General features: G+C 19.6%; 3 protein-coding genes across 3 annotated transcripts; all 3 read left to right on the forward strand.

Annotated features, from left to right (window-relative positions):
- Positions 1 to 1,908: 1,908 nt before the first annotated feature.
- Phum_PHUM115890 (Prohibitin-2, putative) lies at positions 1,909 to 3,658 on the forward strand (the record flags this gene model as incomplete). The annotated part of the gene is made up of 6 exons (XM_002424117.1): positions 1,909 to 2,038; positions 2,358 to 2,478; positions 2,566 to 2,791; positions 2,920 to 3,045; positions 3,153 to 3,338; positions 3,545 to 3,658. 6 exons carry the CDS (start codon positions 1,909 to 1,911, stop codon positions 3,656 to 3,658), a joined length of 903 nt encoding a protein of 300 aa, XP_002424162.1.
- A 3,026-nt stretch (positions 3,659 to 6,684) lies between these two features.
- On the forward strand, positions 6,685 to 9,080 carry Phum_PHUM115900 (Vesicle-associated membrane protein, putative; the record flags this gene model as incomplete). Its single annotated transcript, XM_002424118.1, has 4 exons — positions 6,685 to 6,759; positions 7,960 to 8,038; positions 8,798 to 8,929; positions 9,031 to 9,080. The coding sequence occupies 4 exons, from the start codon at positions 6,685 to 6,687 to the stop codon at positions 9,078 to 9,080; spliced, it is 336 nt and encodes a 111-aa protein (XP_002424163.1).
- Positions 9,081 to 10,757: 1,677 nt separating this feature from the next.
- Phum_PHUM115910 (60S ribosomal protein L22, putative) lies at positions 10,758 to 11,643 on the forward strand (the record flags this gene model as incomplete). The annotated part of the gene is made up of 3 exons (XM_002424119.1): positions 10,758 to 10,766; positions 11,127 to 11,240; positions 11,374 to 11,643. The coding sequence occupies 3 exons, from the start codon at positions 10,758 to 10,760 to the stop codon at positions 11,641 to 11,643; spliced, it is 393 nt and encodes a 130-aa protein (XP_002424164.1).
- Positions 11,644 to 12,645: the final 1,002 nt, after the last annotated feature.

Here is a 12,645-nt window from a genome sequence, read left to right on the forward strand (position 1 = left end):
ATTAATTTATGTATTTTATTAGGAGGTTTACATATCATTAATAAATAAATAAATAATAGCGTCATAATATAAATAATAATAAAAAAAATGCATCATTAATTTTGTGTAATAAATTTAATAATAAAAAAAAGAAAAAAAAAACCAAAGATTAACAAAATGTTTTTTCATGCTTAAAATTCACATTAATTATTATTATTATTATTATTAATTATTCGAGATCAAAAAAATAAGGAATAACAATAATGATTTGTTTTTGTTGTTTTTTTAAATGTTTTTTTTTTTTTTTTTTTAGTATATGTATGATTATTTGTGTATAACAAAAAAAGTTTGTATTTTTTTTTTTTTTAATAATAAAATAAAAATTATAGTCATTAAAAAAATAAATAACTAATTTGGAAAAGTCGGAAAAATTTTTTTTTAATGTAATAAAAAAAGAAAAGGAAAATTTTTGCTGTGGCTCTCTCTTTTTATTTTTATTACAAAACAATAAATAAATAAATAAATTGAAGTTTTGATGAGTTTAATAAAAGAAATTTTTTTTTTTTTTTTTTTTATATTAATATATTTTATATTTCAGATTTAGTTGTCATGTATTAAAATTTCAAAAAAAAATGAGAAAAATGTTATTTACATTCCTAAAATATTTAATTTAATTTAATTTAATTTAAATTTTTTTAATAAGTTTTGATTGCCCCTTCCTTAATTTATGATTGATCTTTTGTACAAAAAAAAAAATTATTTATTAGTTTTAGGTACAATTTTTTTTTTTTCAAATTAATAAATATATATATATTGGAGCCTTTTTGTAGAATTGATGGAAAAGAAAAAACTTTTTTTTTGTAAGCTTTAATTAGTTTGAATTTAAATAAAAAAAATTGTATATAAATAAATTTATAGTTAATGCTTTTTTTTTAAATTAACATTTGATATGATTTCAATATGAATAATTTAATATTTGGATAATTATTTATTATTTATTTTTAGCTAAAAAATTAATTGAATTAAATTAAATTAAATAAATAATTTTGGAGCCTTTTTAGTCGTTTAATGTAAATATTTATAGCAAAAAAAAAAAGAAAAACTTTTTATTATATAAAGTTACCATCTTTTTTTATTTCATCTGAGTTTTTTTTTAATAATGGAGTCAAGAAATTTTTTTTTTATTTTGATTGATTTACAATATTTTTTGTTTTTTTTTAATTATTTATTATAATAATTTCATCGGTTCCATCAATTCTATTTTTATTTTAATTAATATTTGTTTGTATTTTTTTTTTTTTTTTACAAATATAATTTTGAGTAACAATAGAAATGTAAAAAATTTAACTCATGCTTTTTTGTTTTTTTTATATAATTAAACTAAAACATTATTTGTTTTCTTATTTTGTTATAAAAAAAAAAAAAAGTGTGAAAATAAAATATGTTTCGATTTAATTTTTTTTTTTTTTTTTGTTTCTTTTTTGTCTTTTTAAATTTTTATTAAAAAAAAATGATTTTTTTTATTCATTTTTACATGGAATTAATTTGAATTTGTTTTTAAATAATGACATAGAATATCAAGTAAAGGAAATATTAATTTAATTTAATTTTTTTTGTATATTATAATTACATTTATATTATATTTTAATTTTCATAAATCATACATTTTTTTCAGAATTGAATTGATTAAAGAGAAGAAATTAAAATTTTTTGGTTTAAATTAATATTATAAATTTTTTTGGACAAAATTTGTTAAATCCACGATTAATGTATTACTTAATAAGATTTGTTCATAGAGTAATAAATCTAATCTTTTTCACTGCTACAAGGCGGTGAGTCAAGAACAGTATATGCTTTGCTGCTCTCGCACGTAAAAATAAAATTTGGGTTTATGAGTTTTTTGAATTACTTTTACTTAATAAAATAAAAATGTCTCAAAGTAAATTAAATGATTTTGCTAATCGATTTATGAAAAGTCCCAAAGGGGTTGGAACTGGTATGAAATTACTCGGTTTAGCCGGTTTGGCTGGCTACGGCATGACCCAAAGTTTATATACAGGTTAGATTATTTTATTTATTATTACCGTATTTTAAATAATTATTTATTTTTAAATAATTTGTATTATTTATTTTACGTAAATTATTTATTTAATTAGTTTTTAAATCGCCTAATGAAAAATTTCCTATTTTTAAAATTTGTATAAAATTTCTGATGTAACTTCATAAACTAGATCAAATGATATTGCATATTATTTTTTTTAAACAAAATTTTTAATTCATTATTTAATTTTAATTTCATCAATTTAAATGCAGATAAATTGTTTAATTGTAATTAATTAGTTTTTAATTTTTTATAATAAATTTCGTATTTATTTCAGTTGAAGGTGGTCATCGTGCAATTATTTTTAGTCGTATCGGTGGTATACAAAAAGAGGTTTATTCAGAAGGTTTACATTTTAAAATTCCTTGGCTTGAATACCCCATTATTTATGACATAAGGTATATTGTTAATTATAAATTTTACTCGACTTTAATCAAGTTTTACCAATAGTAATAATTAAAAATGCCTTCTTTTTCTAATTTTAGATCTAGACCAAGAAAAATTTCATCTCCAACTGGTTCAAAAGATTTACAAATGGTTATGATTTCACTCAGGGTTTTATCAAGGCCTGATGCTATTAATTTACCAACAATGTACAGAACATTAGGACTTGATTATGATGAAAAAGTTTTACCATCAATTTGTAATGAAGTTTTAAAAAGTGTTGTGGCTAAATTCAACGCTAGTCAGCTTATCACACAAAGACAGCAGGTGATTTATTTTTAATTTTATTTGCTTAATAGTTTTTTTTTACTTATTTTTAATAGAATAATACTTTCATTCAAGCTTTGATTATCAAGATATTTAATAACAAAGTAATTTTTTAAAAATGATTTTAGGTTTCACTTTTAGTCAGACGAGAACTCACAGAAAGAGCTAGAGACTTTAATATTATTTTGGATGATGTTTCTATAACTGAACTCAGTTTTGGTAAAGAATACACGGCTGCAGTTGAAGCAAAACAGGTATTTATTTATTTTTAAATTTAAAAAGTCAATTTTTAGTTTTATTTCATTTTTATTTTTTCTACTATGTACTTTTTAATATATTCAATCATTATTAATAATTTTAGGTGGCTCAACAAGAAGCACAGAGAGCAGCATTTGTTGTTGAAAGGGCCAAACAAGAAAGACAGCAAAAAATTGTTCAAGCAGAGGGAGAAGCAGAAGCAGCGAAAATGTTGGGAGAAGCTGTTTCTCAAAATCCTGGATATTTAAAGCTTCGTAAAATTAGAGCAGCACAAAGTATATCCAGAATTGTAAGTACAAACGTTTTTAATTTTTAAATTCTTATAGCAAAATTGTGATGTTCAAACTTGTTTTAACTATTTTTTGATTATTTATTATTAAAACATTAATATAATTGTAATTTTATTATTATTATTATTATTACACTCGAAAAAAAAGGGATTTAATTTCATTTCGATTGTAACTAATTTAAAAAATGAATTTTTTTAAATTTCAGGTTGCTGCTTCACAGAACAAAGTCTTTTTAAGTGGAAATTCATTAATGTTGAATATCTCCGATCCTGCATTCGATGATTTATCTGAAAAACTTAAAAGTAAGGCTAAAAAATAGGGATTAACTTTACTAATTAGTTTCTTTTTATTATTATTTTTTTTTTTTTTACATGATTGTAGTTTGTAGATCATACTTTTTTTATAATTTTCAAATCATTTTTTTTATTTTTTTTTTTTTTAATATGTAATTTTTCCCAGGTAAATTAAAATAAGAACTTGACATAAAAATAAAATCTTTTGTTCGATTCACAAAAATTTATGCCGAGTTACAATTGAATTTTAATTGTAATTTAAAATTGAAAATTCTTTCAATTTCGAGTTCTTATTTTAAATTACATTCAATATTGTTTTTTAAAAGTGGTTATAAATCCCTTTCTTATATCATTTGTAATACATAGACTGTCGCTGTAGTTTTTTCTTTTTCTTGAAATTTTGTTGGTTTTTTTTTTTTTTTTTTTTTTTATTTTCTTTTAAATTAATTAATGATGAGTAGTTTGATATTAAAAGGAGAGAGAGAGAGAGAGAGGCTCTCGACAAAATTTTTCATCATCAATTTTTTTTTTTTTTTTTTTTTTTTTTTTTTTTTCCTTTCAATAAAATTAGTTATTAATAAATTTAGCTATTATTATTAGTATTTCTCATATTGTTAAAATTTAAGAATTTATCATTTAAGTATATTGTAGTAATTAAAAAAAAAAAAAATTATTATTTTTATTTTGTTTTTATTTTGTTTTCATTTAGCTTTTGCTTTTTCCTTTTTTTTTTTTTTTTTTTTTTTTTTTTTGTTTTTTGCTTCCTTTTATTTATTTTATCCGCCTAGAAGCTTAATTTAAATTTTTTTTTTAGTTAATTGTTTAAATATATAGAAATAATTGGAAATATGGAATAAGAAGAAGAAGTGAAAAAAAAAAAATTATTTATTATTTATTTTTTTTCGGAATCGATTAATAATGGTTTATTTTAATAGTTGAATAAATATTCTTTTATTTAAAAAAATTTATGTAAAATAATAATAATAATAATAATTGTTTCATGTTGAAAAAGTTTTTTTAACTTCTTATAAGAATAAAAATAAATTTTTGAATATTTTTTTTCAGGTACTAATATCGGATTTGATTCAGAAAAATCTATTATTATTAATTCAGCTAACAAATCAGCTGCGGATATAACTCAGAAGCAACAATAATTTAATTTAAAATAATAATAATAATAATGAAATTATTAATTAGTTCAAATTAATAATAATAATAATAATAATTTGTAATTACCCTATCGCGCGTACATAAAACAAAACATTTAAGCTTTTGACAGGGAAACTAATTTTTCCTTTTTTTCTCTCTTTTTTTTTTAATCAGTAAATTTTACTCCCCTAAATATAATCAAAAGGGGGGGATGGGGGGAGGGGAAACTGTGAGAATTTTTACCCATAAAATTATACAGGAATAACAATATATATATATATATATATATATAATTTTACTATGTAGCATTTATTTTATAGTCTTGATGAGCTTTAATTTTCTTTTTAATTTATAAAATATTTTTTTATTGTTTTTAATTGTAATAACTTTTATATACATAAACATAAACTTGGAGAAAAAAAATAAAATTTGGAAATATCCAGAAAAAAAAAAAAAATCAAATAATTTACCTTAAAATTTGATTAAATTTTTTTTTTTATTTATCCTGATCGAGCTATTCCTCAGCTAATTTTTTTTAATTTTTTTTTTTTTTTTCAGATTTTTTTTTTGATTTACACGTTTTCATCATCATTATTATTATTATTTAATTTTATCATTTTATATAAAAAAAATTAACAAATATTTTTCTTTTTACAGATATATAAAAATCTATCGAAGAATAAAATAATAATAAGTAAATGAGAAGATTAAAAAACAAATTAGAAGAGTAATAATAATAATAATTATTATTATTATATAAAAATTAAAATGATTTATTAACTTTAGTTTTTTTTTTTTTTTTTTTTGTTTATTTAATAACATTTATTGTTTATTGTACAAAAAAAAAATAATAATATTATGTATGATTTAAGTGATTAGTAACTTCTAACAAATACAATTCATTAAAATTATTTTAATTTCATTTTTTCTTTTTGTTTTATTTGAGTCAAAAAAAAAAAAAAAACATTTAAGAGTTTTAAATTGTTTTTGTTTTCAAGGTTTTTTTTTTGGTAACTTTAATTAACAAATATTAATAAAAGCATGTATTTTATATTAATATATAAAATAATAATAATAATAATTGCATGTAATGTAATTTCTGATTTTTATTTGAAATCTTTTTAATTTTTTTTTGGGAAGTTGAGTTTGAGTAGACATTTTTTTTTTTTTTTTTTGTTGACCGAGTTTGAGTTGACATTTTTTTTGTTTAAATTGAAAATTTTAACATGTTTTAAAAAAAAAAAAATTTTACCGTTTTTATTTAGTGTTAATTATTTTAAAGTCATGAAAATAACTTTTTATAATAAATCTTATTGTTTTTTTTGTAACAGTCAAATATTTTATTTAAAATTTTATTTTAATTGTATCATATAGTTAAAAGTTTTTTTTTTTTTCAACAGAAAATTTAAATCGTTTATGCTTTCGGCAATAATTTTTAATTATTATTTATAGGAAATTTTTTTTCAATTGACCCTGAATTTTGAGGAAATTATTATTTATTTAATATATCATAAATTTTTATGGAGAAAAAAAAAAAAAAATTTGCCGTTAATCGTGTGTGTGTGTCATTGTTGCCAATGAATAATTACGTCACAGTCGGCCATTTTTCTTTTTAAAAAAATATCAAGATCGTAAAGGATCTAATCAAGTTTATTTGTGTGACGATTTTTTTTTTTTTGGCATTTCCGCAACAGGACTTCGAGAATTGATAACAGATCGGTTTAAGATAATTTAATTTTATTTAATATTAATTAATTTCATTTATTAAGTGAAAGCATTTAGTTTTATATAAAAAAAAAAAAATAGCGCAACAGGTTACTAAGCATAAGACGTGGATAATTTGTATTGTTTTAATTGAGGAGTTCCTTTTGCCTTGAAGTTTTTTTTTTTGTAAATAATAATTATGGATAACTCGGGAGGATATTCAGGACCACCTAACAACAAAAAATTACAACAAACTCAAGCTCATGTCGACGAGGTAACCATTTTTAAAGTTTTTTAAAAATACAATTACTTTTAAATAATTGGTTCCATGTTTAAAAACTGTCTAATCGTGATATGTCACTTTTGATGTGATTTTGGTATGACTAATTAAAAAAAAAAAAGCTAACTCTGCAATAATTTTTAACAATATTTATGTATATGTTATTATTGTTTATGTATAATGACTTTAATAATTAAGAGACACTGTTAAGAAAAAAGTCAGAATGGATAAATCCTTTTTCTAATTTTAGGTGATTGGAATTATGAAAATAAATGTTGAAAAAGTCCTGGAGAGAGATCAAAAATTGAATGAATTAGCTGAACATGCAGGTATTTGAAAAGAAATAAATAATATCAAAAAAAATTATGTAATCTCCATTTTAAATTATTTTGCACTTTTATTTTTGCCACAATTTGTGATTTATGGCAGAACACAATTTTAAAAAGTCATGTTAACGTAAGGTGATACTCACCTTGTAACAATCGGTTTTTGGTCTTTTAAAATTATTTTAAAAAAAAAAAGAAATTTACCTTCATTACTAGATTTTTTTTCATTTTAATTATTTCTCATTTATAAAACATGAATATTATTTAAAAAACATTTTACAATGTTAAAATTATAAAAAATTATAAATTTTAACATTGTAAAATTATTTCCCTTTACCGCACTTTAATTCTTTACGAGGAAAAAAAAAAAAAAAAAAAAAGAAAACTTGAAAATTTTTATTTAAGCGTTATCAACATAATAAAATTTAAATTTTTAAGATCCTTCAAGATAAAGATAATTAATTATTTTTATGATTATCAAATTTTATATCTGATAATGAAAAATAATTTTCTTTTAAAAACGAATATCACTCATTCGATCATAACTGTTAATTATGAATCATAATTACGATTTAAAATGTAATGTACGAAAAAAAAAAAAGAAATTATTATTATTATTATTATTATTATTATTATTATTAAAAGGCATCCAGCTCTTCTTTCAAATTTTTTATTTCTCTCGATGAACTTTGGTTTTATGTATGTGTGAGTGTGTGTCATTAAAAAATATCAACAACAATGACTCTACAGCGACAGCAAAAAAAAAAAATGTTTTAAATTAAATTAATTATTCCTGGAGAAGTTTTTTTTTTTTTTTTCTTAATTATTATTATTATTTTAAACATTTTTTTTATTTTTATTATTATAGGTGGTTGGTATTATGAGAACAAATGTGGCCAAAGTCTTAGAGAGAGATGAAAAATTATCAAAGCTTGATCAAAGGGCAGGTCAGTAGTTAATTGACAATTTCCCTTGATAATTATTAGATTATAGACATTAAGAAATTTAAAAAAAAAAATTATTTTTCTTCTCGCTTATTTATTAAACAAGTTTTTGTTGTCATCATCGCTTTTATTTACATAAGCTTTGATTTCTATTAATTAATTAACTAATTATACTCTTTATGTTTTAAAATTGCATTTTAATTTGAAATTAATTAAAAATCTAAAATTAATAAAAACTTTTTAAAAAAATAAAATTGTGTTCTGCTAATAAATTTTTATTATTTTTTTCGCTACTCAAATAAAAAAAATCAAAAGCTACTTATAATAATAATTATAATAAATAATCTATTAGTTTTATTTAAAATTTAAAAAATGTTTTTTATTTATGTAACAAACCTGAACCTGATGTTTTAATTAATTGATTAAATAAAATTGTAAACGAATACCATTAGCTATTGTTAAAAGAAAAAAAGGTTTTTGATTAAAAACAAAGAAAATAATAATAATAATAATAATAATAATAATAATAATAATACAATTTTCTGCTTAATATTTGATTACAACGTTTTCTGCGCAAGTTTTTAATCGATTTTTCATTTTCCCCCCCCCCCCCCTTTCCCCCCAACGTATATTTTATTTTATTTATTTATTTATGAAAAATTAAAAAAAAAAAAAAAAAAAAAAAAAAAACATAAAAATGTTTTCCTTTTGTTATTTATGAATCATCCCTTATATAATAATTTTTTTTTTTTTTTTTTCCAGATACTTTGCAAATGGGAGCCTCCCAATTTGAGCAACATGCAGCCAGACTGAAAAGAAAATTTTGGTGGCAAAATTTAAAAATGATGATAATAATTGGAGTTGTTTGCACTTCTTTGTTAATTATATTTTTAAGTGAGTTTTTTTAAATTCAACGTCACTTAAACATTCAAAATATACAATTTTATCATTAATACAAAACTTTTTAGTTTACATGTTTCATCTGAGATGATCAGAATCGAAACCTCATGCCGAAGTCTCAGCTGTCACTCCACATTCATCTTAAATATAAATCGGAAAACAAAAAAATTTTTTTTTTTTTTTATTATATTTCATGGCTTCATTGCTTACTAAGAAGTTATCGTTTTCATTATGCATAAATATTTATATTAGTTTATAAATATCATTCTCATTTATTATTATTATTATTATTATTATTATTATTATTATTATTATTACTTTAATTTAATTTAATTTTTAAATTTAATAACTAATTTAAATTGTCAATTGCGAATTAATTATAAAAAAAAAAAAAAAAGAAGCCAATTATTTTTAATTATCGAATATGAATATTATACGTCAAAATATTTTTTTATTAAACAATAAGTCAATTAAAATGTAACATGTCGACCACATTATTTCTCTTAAATGATTTATTTATATATATTTATATATATATATATATATATGTTAGTATTAATTAATATATTTTTTGATGTAATTTTTAATTATAATAATTAAGTAAAACATGTTGTTGTGATTTTGAAGGTATTAAATATTTTGTTATTATTACGACAATATATAATAAATATATTAAAAAAAGGAAAAAATGCTTCGAACACAAAACAATTAGTCGTAAATGCTACCTTTTTTTTTTTTTTTCTACAAATCGTTCTCCATTAATTTAATTTTTTGTTTTACTAAAAGTGTTTCACATTAAAAAATTTTGTTATATCAAATGTAGGAATCAAACGAAGGAGAATTTTTAAAAAAATTTACACATTAACAATTTTTTTTTTTCAGTAAATTATTTTATTTTAAAAAATATTTAACAATCTAAAATTTATTATTTATTTAATTGCACACTTTATTGCACACAAAAATAATTTTTTTTTTTTTTATTTCGTTTAAATAATTCACAATAATAACTTTAATTTATTGTTAAGACTATCATTTAATTAATATATTAAGGCGATTTATATGTAAAAAAAATCATATTAAAACAAATAAATTATTATTAGTTTTTAAACTACTGTTGAACTATAAATTATTTTAAATTACCATTTTTTTATTATTATTTTATTTTTGAAAATTATTTAAAATTTTATGTAGAATAATTAAAAAATAATAAAAAATTAGTTTGTTTAATATTGAAATTTTTGAATTTAGTCTAAGTTTGTGATTTTTAACTAAATAAAATAATAATAATAATAAAAACGTTTAATGTACTTATTGCGATGATAATTATTTGTAAATAATAAAGCATCAGGTGTGTCAATAAAAATTTTTTGTTTACGTATGACGCAAAATTTTAAATGAATGAAGAATTAAAATATTTAAATAATACGTGAAAAAGTATTTTAAATAAATTTTAGTCACAAACTCTTATTCCGGTGGTATTTTTTATAATTTTATATAACTGATATCTCTAAAAAAACATGAAAATTTTATTAAATTTTAGGAGAAATACACAAATTTAAAATAAAAAAAATGTTATTATTAAAAAAAGATTTGTTAAATTAACTTATATATATTTTAATGTTATTTAAAAAAACAGTGATTAAAAATCTTTTTTAATAATAACATTACATATTCAATTTGTTTTAATGGTTGAAAAGTGTTTATTTGATTTTTAAAAGTGTAAATATATTTACTCTATGACAAAATTTTGTTACCATTGCCAACTTAATTTTTTTTTCCTATGGTTTCTTAAGTGCAGTTAGTGTTCGTGGTTATCATCAAAATGCAGCAGGTACATAATAATTGACGTTTTTATTTCATTTAAAAGTCGTCATGTAAAAGTTTTAACATTTAATTATGCATTTACAATTAAAAATATCGTTTTTGTGATCGCCATTTAATTGGAGGTCACTTTTTTCTTCTACTGTTTGTACCTTTCTTTTACATAACCTATAAGATTTCATTTGTAATTGCTGTCCTTTTCTTTTTTTCTTTTTTTTTGTAAAAAAAAAGTATTTCTTTCACATTTAAATAAATTTTATCGATGAAAATGTTTAAAAATAGTTATTGCAACTATAGAATGTAATAATTTTGCTCAGATTTACAGGATGGCTCTGATAATGTTTGATTAATTTTCATTGTTTTTTTACAGCCCAAAAATGTCATTAAAGGCAAAGGCCTTAAAAAGAAGAAGAAGATCAACTTGAGGTTCACCGTTGATTGCACTCATCCTGTAGAAGATAACATTATGGATGTTGCTAGTTTTGTAAGTATTATTTTCATTTATTATTATCACTCTTAAGTACTTTGCAAATATTTTAAACAGTATGATATTAAAAAGAGCATACTTTAATTTAAATCAAATTAATTTAAAAAAATTTTTTTTTTTGTTTTTCTAGGAAAAATATTTGCAAGGTAGAATCAAAGTAAATGGTAAAACGAATAATTTGGGTAAAGATGTAACTCTTGAAAGAAACAAAAATAGCGTTACAATTGTAAGTGACATACCTTTTTCAAAGAGATATTTTAAATATTTGACCAAAAAATATTTGAAAAAGCATAATTTAAGAGATTGGCTTAGAGTTGTTTCAAGTTCGAAAGAAACATATGAACTTCGTTATTTCCAAATTAACTCTGAACAAGATGGAGATGATGATGATAACGAATAAACATGAAATTTTTTTCTCATCAATAAACAAATAATTACTTATTTTATGAATTATTATTATTTTTTTTTTTTTAATCAACACCAAAACAAAAAAAATCAAAACAAAATTTTCTTTTCTCTCATGTTATTCATTTCCTTTTTTCGAAATTTTTATTTTCGATTTTAATTTTTATATAAATTCTGTGTAAATTTTCTTCTCGTCTTTTTTCTTTTATTCAATGAAAAATTATTCCGATACTTATTGTTAATTTTTTTATAATATTTATTTTAATATTTAAAAAACTTTGGCAATTTTATGTTTCTTAATATTAACAAAGGTTCTAATAATCTTTACTTAATTAACAAGATATTTTTCATAATTTATATATTTAGAAGATTACAATTCAAGTTAGTCAGAGATATTAACACTTTAATAACCTCCATGAATTAATAAAAAGTAAAAATTTTAAGTCAGATTTGATTGGACGACATTTTATCAAATTTCGGAAGGGATTTTAACAAAATTTTGACTTAAAACAATAACATATTATCTAATTGTTCATTGAAAAAAAAAAAAGAAAACAATTCCCACGAATGTAATAAAAAGGTCTAAACACGTTATCAATTTATTTTTGGAAGGAAATAATAATTACATAATAATAATAATAATAATAATAATAACTTAATAAAGCGCTTTACAATAAAGAGTCATGACTATCCATTACCTAACCCGGAAGTTGAAATTTTTTATTAGAAAAAAAATATTTTTTTTACTTTTTTCTAAAGTTTTCAATAAAAAAAAAAAAAAAAGAAAATTTTTCTTTCTTCCGGATATATCTTCATCATTTTTTTGACTTTATGACTTTTCCATTTTTTTTTTAAATTTAAATTTAAAAAATATATTTAAAAAACAAGTTAGAAAAAAAATTTTTTTTAATTAATGCAAATTTAAATATTTAAATAAAACCTTTGACCCAAGTTCAATATACCTTAATTCGGCCTAGTTTTTAAAAGTCAGGTATGG

This window comes from Pediculus humanus, genomic scaffold (genome assembly GCF_000006295.1).
Source record: "Pediculus humanus corporis 1103172107461 genomic scaffold, whole genome shotgun sequence".
Classification (NCBI taxonomy): domain Eukaryota; kingdom Metazoa; phylum Arthropoda; class Insecta; order Psocodea; family Pediculidae; genus Pediculus; species Pediculus humanus.